This window comes from Chiloscyllium plagiosum, chromosome 5, assembly GCF_004010195.1.
Source record: "Chiloscyllium plagiosum isolate BGI_BamShark_2017 chromosome 5, ASM401019v2, whole genome shotgun sequence".
NCBI lineage: Eukaryota > Metazoa > Chordata > Chondrichthyes > Orectolobiformes > Hemiscylliidae > Chiloscyllium > Chiloscyllium plagiosum.
The window spans coordinates 46,517,558-46,539,829 of record NC_057714.1 but is presented as its reverse complement, the minus strand read 5'-3'; the positions used below and the strand labels follow the sequence as shown (position 1 = coordinate 46,539,829).

Sequence of the window (22,272 nt, the reverse complement as noted above, 5' to 3'; positions counted from 1 at the left end):
TTAGAAACACAAATGATTATAACTAGTAATCTAAACAAAACAAAAACAAAAGATTTTTTACATCTGGTGGGACACAAAACTTGTCTCTTGCTCAGCTGCTTATTGATCAGTTGTAACTCCAGAATTTCAAGCTCTGGTGAAAATTCTATGCCTATCCAGCTTGGACAAATTAGTAAATACAATTATTAATCTATTTGCTTTGTAGCCAAGATGTCAAACACAGATGCGATTTTAAAACTGGTCATCATTTATCTGCACTCCATTTTACATGTGCCCAATACTAATCATCACCTACCTTGCATCCTCTTTTAGACTCTCACTGTATTTGGATCCTAAACTGCGAACATGAAATGGATCGGAGGCAGGGTTAATGTTTAAAGCATCTGCTATTCTCCTGTGAAAAATATACACAGAAACATAAGAAACATTATGAACAGCAAAGAGGAACTCAAACACTTCTGACAGACAGGTTAGCAAACAGCCAACATTGTTATGCATATAAACCAAAAGTTAATGGATCAATACTGTTCGGTTAGCATCCAGGCCAATTTTTAGGGGTCAACTATAGCTCAACGGCAGCATATGTGAATAAAGCCTGCTGGCTCAAGATAAATATCACTTCAGCACAATCTGCAGGCTGACACTGTTTTACTAAAGGAATGCTGCACACAGTCAAACATTCTAACTTCTGGATGCAGTTTTAAGCCAAGGCCCCTATCTGCCTCTCACATGAACTCAAAGATCCTATTACATTTTCTTAAAAGTAACAGAGGAGATCACCTGATGCCCAGGCCAATACTTAGCCTTCATCCAACAACTGCAACTTGTGACATGATCTTTTGTGGAAGCTTCTGGAAATTACCCTATACTTGCAAAGTCCTTCAATTAGGTGAACTTATACTCTTGGCCTTGAGATGAGCATACTACCACTAAGCAAAGGTTAACACTTAACATAGGATAAGGCTGATGGCTAGGGGTTATAGAGTTTTAATGAGTTGATGTTTTTGGAAGATGGCTAGGACAGTCCTAGGAAAAGTGGAGACTTGATAATAAATCTATAGATTACAGTTCCATTAACAGATGAAGTGAAACAGAAGTAGTGAAGACAATGAAATGGAGATGGAAGCCAGTAGCGAAAATTTGAGGGGCAGTGGAAAGATATACCTGGAGGATTATCTGCTTCACATTTTGCATGTATGCTATGTCTTTAAAGATAAAAGATATTGTCCTTCAGAGACTAGGGAATGTTAAAAATAGATCCAGGACAGAATCTAGAAATAACATTGTGGGGATGGTAAGACAATCCATTGCTGGAGATGTGCTAGACAGGAATGGGACCAAAGAAAGACAACGGATCTTCATTGATCTGAAAGGTCGCAGAGAAAGTGAAAAAGAGGGAGAATTTAAAGAAACAGTCATATAGGATATTATTTGCATCTTGACAGAGGTAATTTCAGTTCTATGGCAGAGTAGAAACATCACTGCAAAAGATTTAAACCATGGAGCTGGGAGGCCACATGTTCAAGGACTTAAGAGGAAAGGAAATCAGAGACTATATTAGTTAGTGAGAGCTGGGCAGTGGAAAACAGGAAAGAAGAAAAGACAAAAGCAAAGGACTGTTTTTTGAGCAGAGGTGATGGCAGCCTTGAGAAGAACAAACTCAGCACTCAAGATTTGGAAACCCTTTAAAATGTCAGATGCTATAAAGGGTCAGGAATAAAAGTTGGATGTGATTGGGAATAAATTCACCAATAGCAGAAAAGATGGTTCTGAAAGCTGATTTCCAGGTTACCTGATGACTCAATTCAGTTTACCCTAAAAGTATAGTTGAGGTTTGATCCTCAAATTATGCTGAATCGATTCTCAGTCAGGACAACAGGAAACTCCCTATAAAACTGTCCTCAATATCCCTGGACTAGGAATGAGGAAACACTATTGGCTAGAATACTCAATCTTGACCACTACTCAGTGATCACTATTTGAAATGGATAAATATAGACTTAGGTATGCCTGCTGCAATCAAATAATCCATCAACATTGTCCTAAAAACCTTGCCTCACTACCAAAATTACTTTCTCTTACAAATCCATTGTCACCAGTCTTTTGGAATCTGGTGTTGGCCAGACTGTTACTAGCCACAAATTGAAGGGTTCAGCTCATCAGCCACAGATTTTGTCTGGAGTTATGGCCAAGATAGCGAAGTTAAAATAAAGAAGTCAATATTAAAACAGAAATAGACAGGGGAGTTAGGAAATAGGGAACAGGGAGATTGAAAACAAAAAAATTGGGAAAAATCTCCAATAAGTAAAAGTTCAAAGCCTGTGAAAATTAATTCTCAAGATTATAAAAGGTTGCTTGACGCAATTAAGGCTTATTCCACCACTAAAAGGGTGTTTAGAATGGAACTGCCAGTCAAACACACATTCATGATGATTGTGCACAATGCCACACCATTCAACAGTTAACTGAACAGCTAGATAGTGATGTGTGTAGCTTATGCAAGGACAAAGCAGCGCATAGCACCTTCTGCATTTGACTGTGCAAGTTCTATCTAATTTATGTATAATAAAGGGCAAGTGTCAGTTGTCTATAGGAATATTCCTAAAAGCTTTAAACATTTTTATTGACTATTTGTTAACTCTACATGTTAACATTGCCCAGCACTGGAATGCACACGTCCAAAATAGAAAATAATTTGTTATCTGTGCTTTATGGCAATGTCCATAAATTAAAATTACTTACAAATTAAAGGCAGCTTTTTGCTGTTGAAGTGTTTTGATCATATGAATCAAGTCATATGTTCAACAGCTTAAACGTTCACAGAGCACAGGAACTAAGCTAGTCATATCTTTGCATCAATTCACAACAATAGAATTAAACAGGATGAACATTAATACATGCATCTGTTCATTAAAGCTAAATTGTGATTGGACTGAATCAACTACAAAAATGCAGAACTTAGCAAAAAAGAAAATAAAGGGACAAAAGGTGTTTGGAGAACACAAGCAAACGATATGCCATGTTTAAGAATTTTAGAGGAAGGAAAAACTCCTTGAACACATCCATTCACCTTGCCTGATATCCAGCAGCACCTTAAATGTCCCCAACATCTTGAGATTCAATTACCTCAAAGATAGCTTTTACTTTTCAAATATTCATCATGTTTTGGACAATAGTTTAATTTACTATTCATTAAAGCTCCCAACTCTGTGTTCCCACAAGACTAACATACCTAGAAGATGGTGATTATGTTGGTTTCATGTTATCTAAATTAATGATTTATGCAAAGTAATGAATTTTCTTTTCCTTCCTCCTCCCCTCCCAAACTCTGGAGTTTCTTATTGTTAGATATTGGAACACAAGCTTCTCCAATATTTCCTCATGTGCTCAAGTGTAATGAGCAATCTTCAACAATGAACACGCATCATTTTGATTTTTGGCATCAATAGTTGCACACAGTATTTTAGGGTAAATTAATAAGACTATTCCAGAGTTAAAGCAAATCAAACACTTTAGTGGATGTTGTTTCGATGCATTAATCAATCACAAACTGAAAATCTGTAAACTAAATCAGGCTTGGGCAGTCTTAAATGAAAAGGCAACATACATTTGGTTTATAGCAATATGAGAACACATTTAATTTTGGAAAATGCATCTCTCATGTCATAGCATGTCATAGAATAACTCACCTATTTCTTTCTACTGCTGCACATTCTTGATCACACTCCAATCTGCATGGAAAAGAAGCAATTTTATAGCAGCACAACCATCCTGACATTAACACTTCAAACATTGATTAGCTACAAAATAAAGTCACTGGATTAGGCTATTCTGCCCATCATTCTGCTCAGCCATTCAAACACCAGCTGATCTGTTTCTCAACCCAATTTTCTTGCCTTCTCCCTATAACCCTTGATTCCCTTACGAATTAAGAACCTATCTTTGTCTGAAATACACAGAATGACTTGAGCTCCACAGCCTTCTGTAGTGAGAATTCCAGATTCCCCGACCCTGGCCCCAGGTGCAGAAATCCCTCATCTGTTCTATAAGATCAACGCTTTATTTGATACTGTGCCCTTGGGTCCTCATCTCAAAGTGGAAATATCTTTCCCACGTCCATTCGATTCAAGTCTCTAAGTATTCTGTACAACTTTCCACAATTTATTTTTGAGAAATAAGGTTCCTTATAATCAATAATAAACACCATCCAAAATTCAAGCGGTTGAAAATAAAACCATATCATGCTCACCTGGATGAAATAGGTCAGTTATTGTTCAACTTAGTAGCTCTTGGTGCTTTTGCAACTTATTTTACATTTTTGTTTGGAAAATTCCAACTCCACCTCCCAATGCATAAAAGAATGATTTACCTGCTCTGTTTCATTTCTTTCTTAGAAATGAGTTTACTGATTTCCACCGAGTCCCCAAGATGCACATCAGAAAGTTTGCTGGCCATGGAAATAGCAGTTATCCTACATAGAGTGTAAGCAAAAGAACAAGAAGATAAATAAAGAGGATTCATTTTCAAGTTATAATCATAAATGAAAAGAAACAATAAACAACAGGGAACGTGTTCAACTTTGCTCTGGTGAAACAGCATTATAATTCAAGTATTACGACAGTAAATTATTAGAAAGTTTTTTTTGCTGCTTCTCCACTTTGGGCTACCAGTCAGATTAGGGACACAGCTTGCACGTGATATTGAGCTAGGCAGTGAGCATCCCCACCCTTGCTTCCACTAGTGAGCCAGACTGGATATTTAATCAACTTCACATCTGCTGTACTGATGGACTGTCGACATGTCTGACTTATATTGTCAACGTCATAGCAAGGTGTCACTTCCATTCTGAACTTCTACCACAGGCTGTTGCTGAAAACCAGCTTCATCCCACCAATAACTCCTCTCATCTCCTCTCAGGAGACAACTAACAGCATTTTTAAACGCTTCAAACCGGGCAGCAGAATTAGCTCCTCATAACAGGCAGGGTTAGCACAACTCAACACAAAACACGAATGCATTTCCAGCATCTTCTACATTCTCAACTAGCTAAGAGTTTTGGCATTAGCTGTTTCTTCATGTAAAGTGATGACAGGCATAGAGAATTTCACACCCACCATTAAGTATTGCCTTTCAGCAGCTGTCATTTCAAGTCTTAGGATTTGCTCATTAGCTACACGTGATCGACACTTGGCCTCAAAATGATAGAACATATATACAGCAGCTTTCAACATACCAACCATAATTATGCCCTGAACACCCATTCTCACTACACTTATTCATTCGCAATGCTTTTATCTAGCTTCGTTCACAGTCACCTTGGCAAAGGAGTCACCATACGGAGCCAAACAATCAAAAGGTACTCAATTACAATTTCAAAACATGGTCGAGGCCTGAATTTCACATGAATGGAAGAAAATACTCCCTCTCAACGGAGTTATGAATCACGAAAGGAGTACAGTTTGGACCTGCTTGTCTTACAATGCGAATCTGCATTTAGAACATATACCCTTCAGTCCTTGATATTGTGCTGACGTTTTATCCTACTCTAAGGACAAACTAACCTACATATCCTTCATTTTACTATCATCCACGTGCCAATCCAAGAGTCGCTTAAATGTCCTAGATGTGTTGGACTCTATTACTGCTGTGGGCAGTGCATTCCACACATTCACTACTCTGAGTAAAGAACCTATCTGACATCTCCCCAAAACCTTCCTCCAATCACCGTAAAATTATACACCCTTGAGATAGCCATTTCCACCCTGGTAAAAAGTCTCTGGCTATCCACTATCTATGCCTCTCATCATCTTGTAAACCTCTATCAAGTCACCTCTCAACCTTCTTTGCTCCAATGAGTAAAACCTTAGCTCCCTCAATCTTTCTTCATAAGACAGGCAGCATTCTGGTAAATCTCCTCTGCATCCTCTCAGCTTCCACATCCTTCCTATCATGAGGTGGCCAGAAATGAACAATATTCCATATGTGTTCTAACCAGGGATCTGTACAGTTGCACCATAACCTCACTGCTCTTAAACTCAATCCCCCTGCTAATGAAAGCCAACGCACGATACACATTCTGAGCAACTCTATCAACTTGGGAGGCAACTTTGAGAGATCTATGGACATGGATCCCAAGATCCCTCTTCTTCCACACTGCGAACAGTCCTGTATTCAATTTCGACCTTCCAAAATGAATCACTGCACACTTTTGCAGGTTGAACTCCATCTGCCAGTTCTGCATCCTGTCAATATCCCATTATAAACTACAACAGCCCTCCACACTATCCACCAATCTAACAACTTGTGTCATCAGCAAACTTACAACCCACACTTCCACTTCCTCATCCAAGTCATTTATAAAAAGAAAATCACAAAGAGAGGTGTACAAAGTCTTTGTGCCTAAACAGTTCTAAAGACACTCACTAGGATTCCCAGCTTATTTACTTCAGTCAACAACTGGAATAGTCCTTTGAACTTTCCAGATCACTACTTTCAATATTACATACCACAAAGCTTTAATCACAGATTTGAGGCCATCAGCTATCATATACGACTCATGAGTATGCCATTAACACATCAGGTGCAGATATAGGTTTCACAACATGTTTTAGAAAACTGGGGAGTGTATTTGCAATGGAAACTCAAATCTCAGCAAAGTGATTGGTTTTGCTGTAATTAAAAAGCAATGTAATTTTACTTTATTCTGCTCTTAGCCCAACAGCTGGCCTGGTTGGCAACTTGCCAGGCATGAATGCTTGTGATGAAAGATGACAGGCATGGGCTGTAACCCACTATCCCCATCTATTTTGGTAAGATTTTAAGTTGGGAGGAGGAACAGGAGCTGGTGGCCTTGTAATCTGGAAAAATGGTGGGGAGTAAGGATTGGCATTGTGAGCGAGTTGGGGGCAAAGTTACAATCAACCAAATGTGAAAGGTTTACTTGATCTCGTGCATCTCTTGTTCACAAGCAATGCTGTAAGTTCAGGCTTTAATGGGTCAATTTAGTCCAAAACTATTAGGAGTGTCTGACAGTCATATGGACCAACAGGAAAAGCATTTGAGGCCCAATATTAGTATAAGTTTAGAAAAATATAGCTGTATAATTAGAATCGAGGAGTATGCAACCTTTTTGTATTATTTCTACCTTAGGGTACGGCTTATGGTCGATGTTGAAGAAAGGAACTTTTTTGAAAAGGTTACCTCCATCCTCAAACACAGGAAAAAAATATTCACTCATCCACGAATAATGAATAATGGCAAAAATGCCTGCCCAACTGTGTATATTTTTTAAAAAATCACGCTTCAGTCTCAGTTGCAAATGGAAGCAGTTCAAACCTCTGGTAATTACTCGAAGCCTCACTGCAGATCATGATCTCTTTTTTCCGTTGACAGCTACAATATAATATTACCTGCAATGCAACAGATGTAATCATGAATATTAGCCTAATGTAGCTACTTTGTACATTTACATCTTTATCAAAAGCCAGAGTATGAAATTCTGACTGCACTGATTAAAAATAATGAAATTACTTGAGTTGGTCCTGGTACTTTGCATTTTTAAAGTATAAAACTTGAATATCTTTAACAAGTTTTCTTGTGCTCAAAACGCAACCAAGTTTACAGTTGGAGTCAAATGATTATTTTCGATGTTCTTTTCCACAGCACTCATACATATTTGCATTCTTTCAAATATTTACAAGCTGACAGGCTAAGAATAATATAAAATGTGACGCTAGAAATCTGAAATAAGAACAACTATTTGGAAAGATTCAACAGGTCAGGTAGCATCTGTGGGGAGAAACAGTTATTTTCAGTTCAATTACGTTTCACCAGAACTGAAGACAGTGACACACATATCTGGGAGGCACTGATCGAATTATGCATTGCATCATGGTTAGGATACAAATGTTGAAACAACAGGACATCTAATTGGTCAAGAAGTTGCACAAGAATTCCATGCCACTACAGCAAAGAACTTAAGTTGTTCCAATGTACCGGTCCAGGCCAACATTCTTCCCTTAGGTTATAAATGAAACACTAACGTGCGTTTCATTACAGCACATTTGCTGTGACACGATTACCGAATTGGGGACACTGTTTCTAAAGTGTAGACTTTTAAAACGTGCTGGCTGTAACATGACTACACCACCAACACTTTAAGCATTGTTTCTAAAGTGTGATTCTTCTATAATGTAGAGTTGTACAAGAACACATTATAGAAGAAGTACCTGCACCAAAAACAGGTCACTCATTCACATACAAATCAAAATAGTGAAGATGCTGGCAGTGTGAAATAAAAATAGCATTTCAATTTTAATTTGCTCATTAACTTGCAGTTTTAGGGACAATTTTGTGCATATATCGGCTGCTTTTTTTGTTTACATATTGTATGATTGCATTTCAAAAGTAACACTCAGGCCTCAAGGTGTTTTCAATCATGTAACAGGTCATGCAAATCCAAACTTTTTATTTCCACAAGGCTAACTTTATTTTCTGAGCAGAAACCACACATAATAAACTTACCTCTGCAGAGCAGGGGGTCTTTGGACAAGGTAAATTTGGGTGGCATGGAGACGAACAAGGATGATTACAGTCAGGTCGTGGAATGATACACAGCTGTTTACATGGTTCTTCAGTGACACAGTCACCTTTGTGACAAATCTTCTTACATTTGTGCATTCCGCAAGGTAAGAGCTTGTTACATGCAAGCCCACAGGAAATGCCAGTCAGATGACAAGGAATATTGCTCCGCATCTGGTAAAGAAAGTGTTCCATTAAATCCATGTAATTCAAATCCATTCCAGATATCATGTTCTGTAATCTAAGCATCTAAATTCTGCATTTGGCTTTGAAAATGGAAAAAAATTAAAAATTTGAAAATAATTGTCCTTGATTTATGCTTTAATATAAACTGACTATCAAAGCACAACTGCATTACACTGATAAGCAGATATGCAAAATAGACAAGTAAATGAATCAAAAATAGGCTGTTGTTTGTAACAAATAACTTTTACATAATTCTCTTCAAATGGAGAAGAAATCATGTCTTCAGTGTGCAGATAGATCTCAGTTAAAATCTAGATCAACAGTAGTTACACTGCTGAAAGACTGCATCCACTATTCCGTTACTACAGGGTCCCTTGCTTGCATTACAACAAAGCATGGAAAAAGACATTGCTCTTCTGTATTGTCTCAATACTTCCCACTCTGATGTATGGTCAACAACCCGAACATGGCTTTTATCTTCATTTTGATTCTAACAGTGAACCTGTAAATTCCCTAATATATTTGTTTGAATTTTGTAATCAGGAATGAAGGACTTGCACTTGAAATCCATTTCAATGATAGAATCAAAGATGTTTCATAGGCTTCTGTACACATTATGATTTGAGAACCTTTTCAGCATGGTTGCCTCTATAGGGAATCTCTGTCTTGTGTGTGATCAGGCCAAGAAACTGTGGGCTAAATTTAACCACTATAGCGGTGATCTGATCAACCAGCCAAAATGTTGGTTGCAACTCTGTGACCATCATTTCCAGGAAATGTGACAGGTTAATTGTCTATTAGGCAGGTTACTGCCTATCAGAATTCCTGCATCTTTAAAAAGGTGAAGAGTCTGCATAGTTGAGGATTACCAGATCAGCCATTATCCCACTGTATAGGAGAGCAAACTCAATGGGTGAATGGCATTCTGCTGCTTCGACGTCTTATTAAAAACATATGCTATTTGTAAGCATTAATAGTGGCTTGCAATTTTTTTTTCAATTTCATTATAAAAACGTACAAAGGATGCAAGTTCATAAATTTCTCAATCTGCTGGATTTCAACTATTCTTTGTATTTGTATTAAAAAGACAGAAGTTGAGATTTTCAAAAAAAAACGTTTGTGATCAGCGGTCAGCGCTGGACTTACTAAACAAAGCCCGAGAAGAACCGATGTTCTGCAGTTTTGTTTTAAATCTATGGATTTGATAGGGAGTGACATCAAAGTAATTCTGGTTTATTCCCCCCCCGCATCCCCGTACTTACTTCATGCTTTCCCATGCACCATTTTTGAGTGAGATAAGTACAAGGTGGGCATTTCTCCTCATTGTGACAATTGTGGAATACTGTAGGAATATAACAAGATGCACATGAATGACAGTCTAAAATATCCATACACTTCAAAAGTGCACAAAAAGACTGCATGGTCTAATTACAATTCTAATCCAATAAACTAACCGTCATACGGAACCCGGTACATCTGGGTTGAGAACAAGGTCATCAATATATTTAATAGAATATTTGATTAATCTAATTTTCTCCAATGATTGAGCGTATTTATTTTGGATATCACTTGCGGGGGTAAAAGAAATAAATCAAGGTTGCATTTTTATGCCACAACACAGAAATTAGATATCTTTTGCTTTCCAACGCATCTTGTTGTGTCCTGCTTGACAGAGGCATTACTAGGATCAAATTCCTATTTTAAGACAGCAGGCATTGTCTTTTGACTCGACAGATAAAGGAGTTTCAAAAAAGGAGTAGAATTAAAGTTATGCATCAAGAGGATTAACTGGGAGTTGGAGAACCTAGGTCATTTTGCAGCAGGATCTCCATTTTAGAGAACAGAGAGGGACGGGAAGCAGCTAGAAGTGCTTCACTAAGAGATGAATCTTTTCCATCTCTTCCCTCGATGGTGAAGGCCTGATCTAATATCCCAATCTTTTCTCTGCCTTCCCTCGCTTTTGTGATTGATGGCTCCTTTCTTGTCGAAAGGTGAGGCGCTGGAAAAGCACAGCGGGTCAGGGACATCAGAGGAGCAGAGAGTCAATGTTTTAGGCAAAAGCCCTTCATCAGGCTCCTTCCTTGGTCCAGGATCACTTACTCCCTTAAACGTGGACCTGCTTTGATCTCACTGAAACTATTCTCCTCTCATTCATAATCTCTCCAAAGTTGTTCACATGCATGCTAGTTTTATGAGAGGCCACTCTCCACTGGTGCTTTTAACTCTGAAGTCACTCTCCTCTTGCGCTCTTTAAACTTAATTTAAGCAGCCCTCCTCATGCTTCTTTAAAATCATTTGTGTTAGTTAAATATGGGTGCTAGAGACTCCATGAGGTTTGGTCCAGCCGGTGCAGAAATGATACTCTGCTATTTTAGATCACATTGGATACTGCCTAAGTGAAGTCAAACAAGTTATAGTCAACTTTGTTATCCCTATGGGTTTCAAAGATAGCCCCTTAACTACTTATCACCATTCATAACTATCCAAACTATTCACTTAAATCTCTTTAAACACAGTTAATCACCTGTGCTCCACCAAAAATCACAAAAGGATTTCAATTTAATGAGCATGGTCAAGCCATTCTTTCTTACCTGGATGATCACACTCATGCTCTCTGATGCAAGGGTTTTTGCACTCTGGAGGTTTGGTGCCACATGGTATTGGAGGATAGATCACTGTTTTGCCACAATGACATGTTAATTCATCAAAACCTAAACAGCAAATGTTGGATTAATTGCATAATCTAGCTTCCAAGAGTTTGCACTACCATGTAATCTACACGTGGATAATAACAGATGAAGAAACAGCTGTTACACTGAGTGTAGAATAAGAAAATGGGAAGGAGATCGAGGAGTCAGACTGAACATTTTCAGACATCTTTTACCTTGAACAGGTGTCCAGCGAGAGTGAACTTTCAGTTTGGCAGACATAGCAAATCAATTTTAACCAACAAGCCTCATTTACCCATCTACTTCACTCTTTGCTATGGGTGTGAAGAGCTGTTTGTGACAAACAAAGCTGGGTTTCCCCTGGTTGCTAAGCAGCTTCTAGGTTAAGCATCAGGAGTGACTTTTAACAAAAGACTGAGAGGGATGAGTAGTGCAGAATAGGGGACACTGATTTTCCACGTTTGTGTGGAATAGCATTCTTGGTGACAAAGGACAATTTTGACAGTTTTTTGAAAGGTCTTTTGTCAAAAGACTAGTTTCAGAGAACAATTTATTTTAAGCATGGCTCTCTTTTTTTGTTAAACTAAAGGTCCTACTGTTTCAGGCAAATTAGAGATAGTTATCAAATCCAATGACATTTTCTTCAGCTGTGAAATCAATGAAGGACTGCCCCTAGACTCAAACAAAAATAAGAAATTTATGCAATGCAGCAGATTAAAAAACTTATTGAGCAACCAGTTCACAAAATTTAAAAGATCCTTTGGAATCCTGTTATGGACTAACTGGTTTGCTATGGTAAAGGCTAGATTTTATTAAACATCTGTTTTAAGAGTGTATTCTTCAAGCTTCTGATTCTATCTAGTAGAAAACTTGCATTTATGTAATCACATGCTTGGGCCATGAATGGGACTCTGATATTATAAAATGCTGCATAATTCATAGACACTAAGTCAGATTACTATATTTTTTGACTTCAGACGTACTACTTTGCCAGCAATTCTGACAGTTTCCACGGTGGCAAGGTTCCTCACACTTGTGCTGTCCACAGTTAAGCTTGCGTCCACAGAGAAGGAGACACTTATGTTCAGTATCCTTAAAAATGAAACCAAACAGGTTACAAGACATTTGACAGTAGTCTCAAAACTATTCAAAAATCTATTTAACAAAATAAAACCCTCACTCTCCATATACATTCAAAAACTTGCCAAGACATACATTTCAAAATAACTGAAATAGTGCCTCTCTGAAATGTTACTGAGTCTACTGTGGAATTCCACAAAACAGTGAGCATGGAATATAGGAAGCAGCAGTGTGACAGTCAGACAGACAGAATGGTGAGAAGCAGAGAAAATTGAGATAAATTGGTCTAGAATGAGCAAAGGTGCATATATTAATGCAATGTCAACTACCAGCCTGCACCTTAAAGGCAAGATAATCTGCATGATCTAATAAAACAACCTTAATATCTTAAGAGCTTAAATGTTGTATAGTGACAGAATTTTACATATTGTAATGAAGGTGGTTTTAAAAAATACCAAATGTTTAAGATGAGATCAGCGGACAGCAAGCTAGTTGTAAAAATTTAATGCATCCAGATTTGCTGACAACAAGAGTTGGTGAGAGGACACTAAGATGCAGGAGTGAGAGACAGACAGATTAAATTTATGGGAATGATAAGAGCAGATGTGGTGTTATGATGTTCATATACTTTTAAAGGAGAGACCACATTAAACTACTATTAAACACCACCATCTTGAGGCAGAATGTGATTTATTAAGACTGACATGTCATGTAACTTTGAGCAACAGTGGTAAAACTCAGGCATACTATACTTCGCTCCTAGTGAACATTATACAATCTTACTTGGAAATAAACAATCCAGATTGTTTCACCAATCATTGTGAATGACTGGCATGTGTGGAAGAAAAGGATGCTATGTAACACTAGTATGTGTTTTCTGAAGATTTTTAATTTTCACATTCAGCAGCAGTGGCATGATTTTGAACATAACCACACAGAATATAAACCTCGACCCCTCCATACTCAATAGAAGAAACGAGCTGGTGTTAAAGTGAAACAAGTATGAAACCTGTCTTTTGTATGGGTACATCTCTGTAGGGGGAACTCCACATACAATTACTTCCGTATTGGATCACACCTTGCTGAAGCCAACAGGAATCAGATTCCCATAAGTTAGGTTAAACCTGTGAGAGCTTAATTGTTCAAAGTCTAACCACAAGGTTAAATCAAGAACAGAAACTGAATAGCAGACAGCAGGCCATCTCACTACATGGGAATTCATTAATGAAATTAACGACTACAGACTGGGCTGTAAAGAAGAATCTATGTAGTAACACTAAGTCTGTAAAAAGTATTTTCTTCATTATTTACTTTCACTTTGGAACTCCTGAAGTCAGTTTTCACAACTAAATTTATTATTTGTGGCTAGTGCTTAAGTTAAGCCAGGAACGAAAAATCAAAAAGCTTAACAGCACCATCATTACTGTTAAGCAGTAATATATGACCAGCTAAGGCACTGGCAGTACCTTTAGTGGTCAATCAAGACAAAACAGCTGGAAGATTCTGGATTAGATGTCAAAAGCTGCAGCTAGCATTAAGAAATGCTGCAAAAAAAGGTAGAAGGTGACCACAAAATATCCAATACTGAAATGGAAGATAACCTGCCTGAATTCACTCCATTCTGACCATACATCAAAATTGGGTTCTCTGAAGCACATAAACAAGCCATCTAGAAGGGCAGCAGATACATGGAAACTCCACCATCTGCTAACTTCCCTCCAAGCTATTTGCGAGCCAGCCTTAAAAATATATCATTGCTCTTTCAGTGTTGCTGAGCCAAAATCCTGGAAATTCCTCGCGAGTGGCATTTTGGGGGAATACCTGCACCAAATGGACTGCAGTGATTCAAGAGGCAGTTCACTATCATCTTCAAAGCAACTGGAAAATGGGGAATAAATGCTGGCCCAGCCAGCATCACTCAACCCACAAGTGAGTTACAAAAAAAATGTACATATCTTTAAGATTGTGTATTCTGAACTGTCAATAAATTCAATTCAGGACAATACTAGCTGTATGATATGCAGTCCATAAAGAGCAGCAAAAGTCAGATGTACTTTATTTAGCTTCCAGGGCATATAGTTTGTACATAGACTTACCTTCAAATAAAGAACCCCCCTTTTTTTTTGAAACCAATCCTTGTAAATGATTAGGTCGAAGAAAAGAATGTAACAGCAAATAGAAAACAATGTGACACAGTATGAAGTTATAAACTTGTGGGAAAAATATCAACTTGCAACAAAGGAATTGCGAATTTTTTATATTTAGAAGGATTTTGATATCCTTTGACTTTGGTATTCGTAGAAGCATAGAATCCCAACAGTTTGGGAGCAGGCCATTTGATTATCAAGTCAACACAGCCTCTGAAGAGCATACCACCCAGACACACCCAATCCCTGTAAACCTTCATTTCCCATGTCTAATCCACCAAGCCTGCACATCCCTGGACACTATGGCCATGCTAAATTGCACAATCAACCTAATCTGCACATCTCTGGACTGTGGGAGGAAACCCAAATAGACATGGGGAGAGTGTATAGACTTCAGATAGTTTCCCAAGCCTGAAATCACACCCGGGTCCCGGCAGTGAGTAGTAGTAGTAGTAATCACTGAGCCACTGTGCCGCCCATTCATGTTCATGTCTATGTGGACAATGACAAATCATATACTAGTTATTGTTACACATCTTACAACATTTAAATGTGGCCACGTGTGAAATAACGTGTTCAAATCTGGCCTCCTTACCTCAGGGAGGACACTCTTACTCCAGAGGTGTGACAGAAAAGTTCATTAGACTGTTTGCTGGGGTAAGGGTTTTATCCTAAGAATATTGAGGGTCCATACTCTCTCAAGTTTATAAGAATGAGTGCGGATTTAATTCAAAGAGATAACATTTTTCAAGGATAGATGTAGAGAAAAAAATTCCCCTGGATATGGGATCTGGAAAACAGTTAGACTCAAAATAAGAGGCAGGAGAAGTTATAATTAAGAGGAGGAGAAAATTCTTTGAGTACACATTATCAGCTGTTTGGGTTGGAACTTCTCACCAAGTATATTTAAGATAAAGATAGACTTTTAGCCAAAGGGAATAGGATCATGCAGGAAAGTGAAATTGAGGTAGATGATCAACCATGATTTTGCTGAGTGGCAGAGCAACTTGAAGGACTATGTATCGTTTTCTAGCTCTTACTTCTGAAGTTCTTTCATCATCCCATATTCTGACTGCATTCTGGAGCATGTGGTTGCTTCCACTTTGCTCCTTTGTTTTTGGAAACCATTACCTGTGCAATGGTAGGTAGCAATGCAACCATGCTAATACAAGATAAATTGACTATGGATAATTTATTTTAAAGGATAAGTTACCGGCCTTTATTACAGAGTACGAGATATATCTATGCATCTAATCTGATCTTCTGAAATAGTGATTTGTCAGAACACAATATTTAATGTACATCATGGGGCAATAAAGTGTGCAGTTTAAAAAAGTCTCAAACATATTTGATCGACTTACCACGCAACAAATTTCATTACATTTGTGGCGGCCACAAGAACGTTTTTTATTGCAACGCTTGTCACACAGAAAGAGCAGATCTGCTACATAAGAAAATTACAGTAGAGGTGGTGTTACACAGCAACTCATGAAGGCTTTCACAACAGTGCAATCTCCTTTCAGAAATAAAATTTCATTGATACAATAAGAAATTGATAATTTCTACTAAACCATGAGTATCTCTAATATAGTCAACAAATTATGAAATTCATTTTGAAAAAAAAACAGCATCTAGGTACCAATGGGGTTGCTACTGGTTACAGAATGAGGGTAGTAATTGCGGCATGTACATGTGAGAACACGTGTGCGCATTAAACTTACAAGTGCTGGACAGAGGTGACCACACTAGAGTGTGTCAGACAAGGGAAACGTGTTTAGTATTCACTTTTCAACACTGACCAGCAAAGGTTAGTTACAAAATTACTGTATGCCGAGTAGAACTTGGCCAGTTATCTAACATCGTACGAATACTTTAGGAAGGCTTCTCAACAAAGGAGGGCAGGATAGGCTAAAACAAGCTAGTCGCCACAAGAATCTATCAAATTTTTTATTTAGCAGTTAGTTTCACAATAGATTTTTGGAATCTCTCATTCAAAACCTTGGGTGATGATATGGGGCAGAATTGTGAAAATGTAAGAAGTGAAATCTCATTTCGCCTATTTAAAAAAAAATAAACATAACAAATAATCAATTTCTAACAACGTTTTAACTGAAAACATCGCTACCTTAATTTCCAAAAAAAAATGGAAGCATCTCGATGCTTACCTTCCTTTGTGATGTTGACACAGGGAACATCCTATGCAGGATTAAATAATAATTATTACACAAGCTGAAATTCACTGAACTTTTTTTTCTTGAACTGAAGTTTTTCTATCAGAGATTAATGCAGAATTAAATTCTTCCACACAGGTCAACCACTGATGTGAGTAAACAGTTCAATTAAGGAATGTATTTCTATCAATGATTTTGGAGATAGTCCTTTAGAAATGGCAAAACTTAATTCGTCATCAAACCACAGAAATTAAATAGTGAATCTATTGTTAAATGGCACACTATTAGTGGTGGTAAGAATTTTTATGGCTTAGAGTTCATCTATTCATTGTCTTCGGAGACTGGTAATTATTTTAATTACAGGCTAGATACTTTTTGTGGCAAAATATGTAGATGGGTGGGTGTTCAGCGGAGTTAAATGCAAAATCTGAAGTCTGGGTTCCCTTGCATGCTGGGAATTGATTCAACATACCAGCATGCATGTGCCTGATAATGACAAGTGCCTCACTAGGAAGTCAAACTGATTGACAAATAAACCTGATCTCTGCTAGGAAACTGGGTTCTGTGAAAAATTACTCATATTTTTCCAGATTCAAAAGGATTGCTGCATAAACACTTGCCATCTCCCTAAATCTGTCCTTGCCATGGTCTAACTCCAATGAGATGTGAATTAGTATTGAAAGCAAATTGAATGAAGTAGATATAATATATTGTATTATAGATGTGACCTTTCCCTCACCTGCTTTTTAAATCCACACCGACAGTTAACAGTGGAAATTCCAGCACATGGTCCACATTCACCTTCATGGCAAAGGTTACTACAAGTATGAATGGAACCTATATTTTAAAGAAAAAAAAACTTAATTCTATTGATGACCATGAATGTCAGAATTCCTGCAAATAAAATTCTCAAATATTGTTGAAGACTAGCTGTACGGACTAGTCTCAGAAAAGGCAATATAGTGTATACAGTCACTAAGTCATATTTGCTTCAGACTGTTGGCCTGGAAGCAGGCTATCTAATTTTGAGAACACTCAAGAAACTTAGTGTTAATATCATCATGGAGTATTAATTCGTATCCTATCTTACAATATTCCAAACATACATTTGACAATGAATTACCTTAACAGACGGCAAGAGACCTAGAGAGGAACTGAGGACTGCAGATGCTGGAGAGTCAGAATTGAAAAGTGTAGTACTGGAAGAGCACAGCAGGTCAGGCAGGATCTAATGTCTTGGGCATAAGCCCTTGTGTGAGAGTGAGTGAATGAGTAAGTTGGAGCACACACTAGGGTCAACAAATTCCCTACGTGTTGCAACATCCAGCTTTTCTTCCACTGTCCCCTGCTCAGTGCTTACTTTTTCAATTGCGACTCCCACCACCCTCCAAGGACCTCTTCTTCTGACTCAAGAACTCTTCATCCTTTTGGACATCCTGCCCTGGTCTCTTAGTCTCTTCATCTCCATCTGCTGCCGTGACATTGATCGCCTCAACCTCTCCACCCCTCTCATGCTCTCAAAAGCGCAACCTTCCACTCCCTCTGCCCCAATCCCAACCTCACCATTAAATCAGCAGACAAGAGGGGCGCAGTGATAGTGTGGTGCACTGACCTCTACCTTGCTGAAGCCAGGCACCAATTCATGGACACCTCCTCTACCACCCCATCAACCACGACCTCACCATCCTTCACCAAACCATCATCTCCCAGACCATTCACAACCTCATCACCTCAGGCGATCTTTAATCCACAGCCTCCAACCTCAGTTCCACAATCCCGTACCACCCAGTTCTACCTCTTACCCAAAAGCCACTAACCTGACTGCACCAGTCAACTTGTTCCTGCCTCACCGAACTTGGCCTCTTATCTCGACACCATCCTGTCTCCCTTGGTCTAGGAATTCCCACACCACCCACCCGCTTCACCTCCATGACATTCATTTCTCTGGCCTCCAATGCCCTGTATTCACCATTGCCTCCAAACTCCCTCCGCGCTCCCCCCCACCCCATTTCTTCCTCTCTTGTTGACCTAACCAGTACCCCTCCAACAACAAACTCATTTAGCGGAACTGGTGCGCACCCTCAACAACTTCTCCTTCAAATTCTCCCACTTCCTTCAGACCAAAGGGATAGCCATGGGCTCCCGCATGGACCCAGTTATGCCTGCCTTTGTAGGATGGAACAGCCCAACTTCCGCAGTTACACCCCTACCCCCACCTCATCCCAGATCCAACCCTCCAACTCGGCATCACCCTCTTGACCTGTCCATCTTCCTTCCCACCTATCCACTCCACTCTTCCTGCCGATCAATCACAGTCACACCCTACCTGCACCCCACCGGCCTTCCAGCTACTTTTGGTGCACCCCCACCCTCACATTTATCTCTCAGCCAAACCCCCACCGCACATCTCTGAAAAAGGGCTTAATGCCCGAAACATCAATTCTTCTACTTCTCGGATGCTGCCTGACCTGCTGTGCTTTTCCAGAGCCACACCGAGTCTGCAAGAGATTCCTAATTTTCCCATGTTAGTGACATCTAATTTGATGATTCCTCTTTCCATACCAGAAAGGTCAGAGAAATCTTTTTATGGCAGAGCTTCTTTTCCAGTGCTAAGAGGACTGGTTTTGGCCTCCACTCTTAAACACTCAACAGCACCCTTTCCTTGCACACTAATGGTTAGTATTCACCCCACTACATATTTTGTGATGTCTCCACAAAACAGATTTCTTGGTCTCTATTTTACAGGGATAACTTTTAATCTAGGACTTCATTTCAATATTTGTTGCAGGGATGTGGATGTCCCTGGCCAGGTCAGTATTTATTGCCTCACCCTAAGTGCCCTTGTGAAGGTGGTGGTACCACTACAATCCCTGGGGTGCTACTGGAAAGGGAATGCTCTTATTTGATCTTCTCCTAATTTAACTGACATTTCATTATCCCTGATACTTCCATGCAGAACATTACAATACTTCTCCATTTCTCATTCAAACTGAAAGCAGTGTCCAAAACACTTAACTGATTTGAAAAAGAGAATTGAGATTGTATTTGCTGCTCATGGTGTAGCCCCTTCTACGAGGGCACAAAACATGTTAGGACACTTTCTAATGTGCCTGTAAATATGACCAAATAATACCCTGTGGCTCACTACTGCAGAGATTGGCTGTCATCAAGACCCACACCTATCCCATACTTATCAAGTTTTCTGTACTGCTCTATCCAAGTTTAAAACAAACTACAAGAACAGTGTTTTACCTTTTTCTAGGCATCCTGAATACCTCTGTTGGAAATACTGACCAGTAGCTTTAGATTTTAGCAATAAACAGCCGGACACTCTAAACGTAGGGAGCTGGTCTGATAGGGTATTGCTACTCAGATAGCCAGCCGAACACAAAGCAGGCAGAATCAGACGACTTAAAAGCTTTTCCACTTTGCAGATGTACACTAAAGAGCTATGCATTTGCCTTGGGTCAAAATTTTATTACAAATCTACGAGATGGTTTTTATTTGTTTGATCTTCAATTTCCTTCATGTTTTCAGCTTAAGAACTTCGCTGATGTCTTTCCATCTTCAATGACTTCTACACAATATTTCTCTTGACTCACCTATAATTGCCTACATTATGTAACAGTTTTCCACTTGCACGTCTCTAGGGAAAAGGCTATGGGACTAGGTGCACTGGTCTAGCAGAGACCTGGTACATTCAATGCAGGTGAAATATTGGTGCTATAACCATTTATGAAGTCTCACACTCATTCGGTTCTTTCTCTTCCTAGCCACTTGTAACAAATTGTTGACAGTTCTATTGCATCATGCAGAATCAGAAGGCTTAAAAGCACTTTCACCTCACAGATATACTCTAAATGGCTATGCATTTCCAGTATCTGTTTTTATCTCAAATTTGCTACATTTTCTGTTCATAATTATGTTTGAGAAGCAAATACAAACAAAACAGGATGGCCAATCAAATTAAGCCAATGATGATTGCAGTCTCAGTATACTCGACCTTTCCCCATTAAAAGCAAACATGACTGAAATTACAAAACCATAGCTTAGAATGCACAAGGATATGTTTACTTGGTTTTCACTAAGTAATTTACAGCTTGGAAACAAGTTTTCTCCATATTATGAACAACAAACTGAAAATAGCTAACTCCTTAGTGATTTCTAACAAATTATGGAAAAGTACCACAATAATGTTTTAACAATCCTAACAAATTCCACGCAGAATTTATTCCAAGTTGTGAACCAGTTTAAAATTTTTATTAATGAACCTCAATAATATGATTTAAAAACTTCATTTCATCAATTAAAAAAAAAGTTCATAAACACAACTGGTCAAAGCCATCTAATCTCCTCACCATCAGAGCCACAAGGTAAGGGCTTGCCACAAGTCTTCCCACACGATGGTATAGAATCAGTGCAGCTCTTACGCTCAGGGTAACCAAGCTCTAGAAGTTTGCACAAAGGAGTCTGCCCACAAGGGCAGCTGTGTACCAATGCTGGCAGGCGAGGACAAGGCTGACATGCAGATGGGTGGCACAGCTGCAAACAGGTATGGTTTCCACAGTCGAGTTTCCTAAGGGAGCAAATAATCCATGAAACTTTGAAGTAAACAATAAGGTACAAGGGGATTATTATAGCATGTACCAGTCATGCAGACAGACAAATCAATGAGCCATAGTTACAATGAGCCAATACAAGGTGAGATTACAATACAGAAATTTAAAAACAGCATTTACAGTATCCATATAAAATGCTCACAATCGAAGCTATTAAAGTGGGAAAAATGGTTTTGCATCCAAAAATCTTGGTTCAATTTGCCAGTGGATTTTTGCCAATCACATCTTTTATGCACAGATGTGATTGGGAAAAAAAAGCAAACTTGCGAATTACATAGCATTACAACATGGAACAGACACAACCAATTTTTTAACAATTATTTCTTGTGTCTTTTAAATACATAAAACATGTAGGATGAGCTTTAGTAATTGTAATAATGCGGTTACACAAAATTAATTACAGCTGTACTAGTGAGAAATGGTAACTTTGGACATGCTCTATCATGGCATCAGATTCCATGCCGACTTTCTATTGTAAAGTAAAGAGTTTTCTACTACGATCAATCAACTAAAACTCCCACCCAACTTCCTGCACGCGTGCATACTCACGCATGAAAGCGATCTCAGTTTCAACACTGTTGTCATAATGTTTTAATTTTTTTAAAAAATCAGTACTTTCAGCCTACGCCTTTGCTGTAGAAAATCAAATTAAATGCAACACGTTAATTTTGGAATCACAGTTCACATTGGGGTAGCGATTCCTGCAGATAATGCTGATTTTTGCAATGAAATTCACCCAAAATTCAGCAAATCAGGAGACTGAGCAATTTTAGCCCAAATCAAGTGTCCTTTAAATTTCTGCAGATGTTTATAAAACCGA

The 22,272-nt window shown here is 38.6% G+C and overlaps 1 protein-coding gene across 2 annotated transcripts in view; it reads right to left on the bottom strand.

The window, feature by feature from the left end:
• nfx1 (nuclear transcription factor, X-box binding 1) overlaps positions 1–22,272 on the bottom strand; it is a 71,158-nt gene that overhangs the window by 9,674 nt on the left and 39,212 nt on the right. Inside the window, exons 9-20 of one of the 2 annotated variants that reach the window (XM_043689966.1) lie at positions 21,192–21,409; positions 17,573–17,670; positions 16,828–16,858; positions 16,024–16,106; positions 12,419–12,527; positions 11,358–11,477; positions 10,029–10,108; positions 8,524–8,754; positions 7,336–7,409; positions 4,370–4,471; positions 3,690–3,731; positions 296–394 (exon numbers count right to left, since the gene is read on the bottom strand). In XM_043689966.1, the coding sequence (XP_043545901.1) occupies positions 296–394; positions 3,690–3,731; positions 4,370–4,471; positions 7,336–7,409; positions 8,524–8,754; positions 10,029–10,108; positions 11,358–11,477; positions 12,419–12,527; positions 16,024–16,106; positions 16,828–16,858; positions 17,573–17,670; positions 21,192–21,409 (1,287 nt within the window). The remainder of the gene's footprint in view (positions 1–295; positions 395–3,689; positions 3,732–4,369; positions 4,472–7,335; positions 7,410–8,523; positions 8,755–10,028; positions 10,109–11,357; positions 11,478–12,418; positions 12,528–16,023; positions 16,107–16,827; positions 16,859–17,572; positions 17,671–21,191; positions 21,410–22,272) is intronic. The other variant, XM_043689967.1, reaches the window with a different exon arrangement.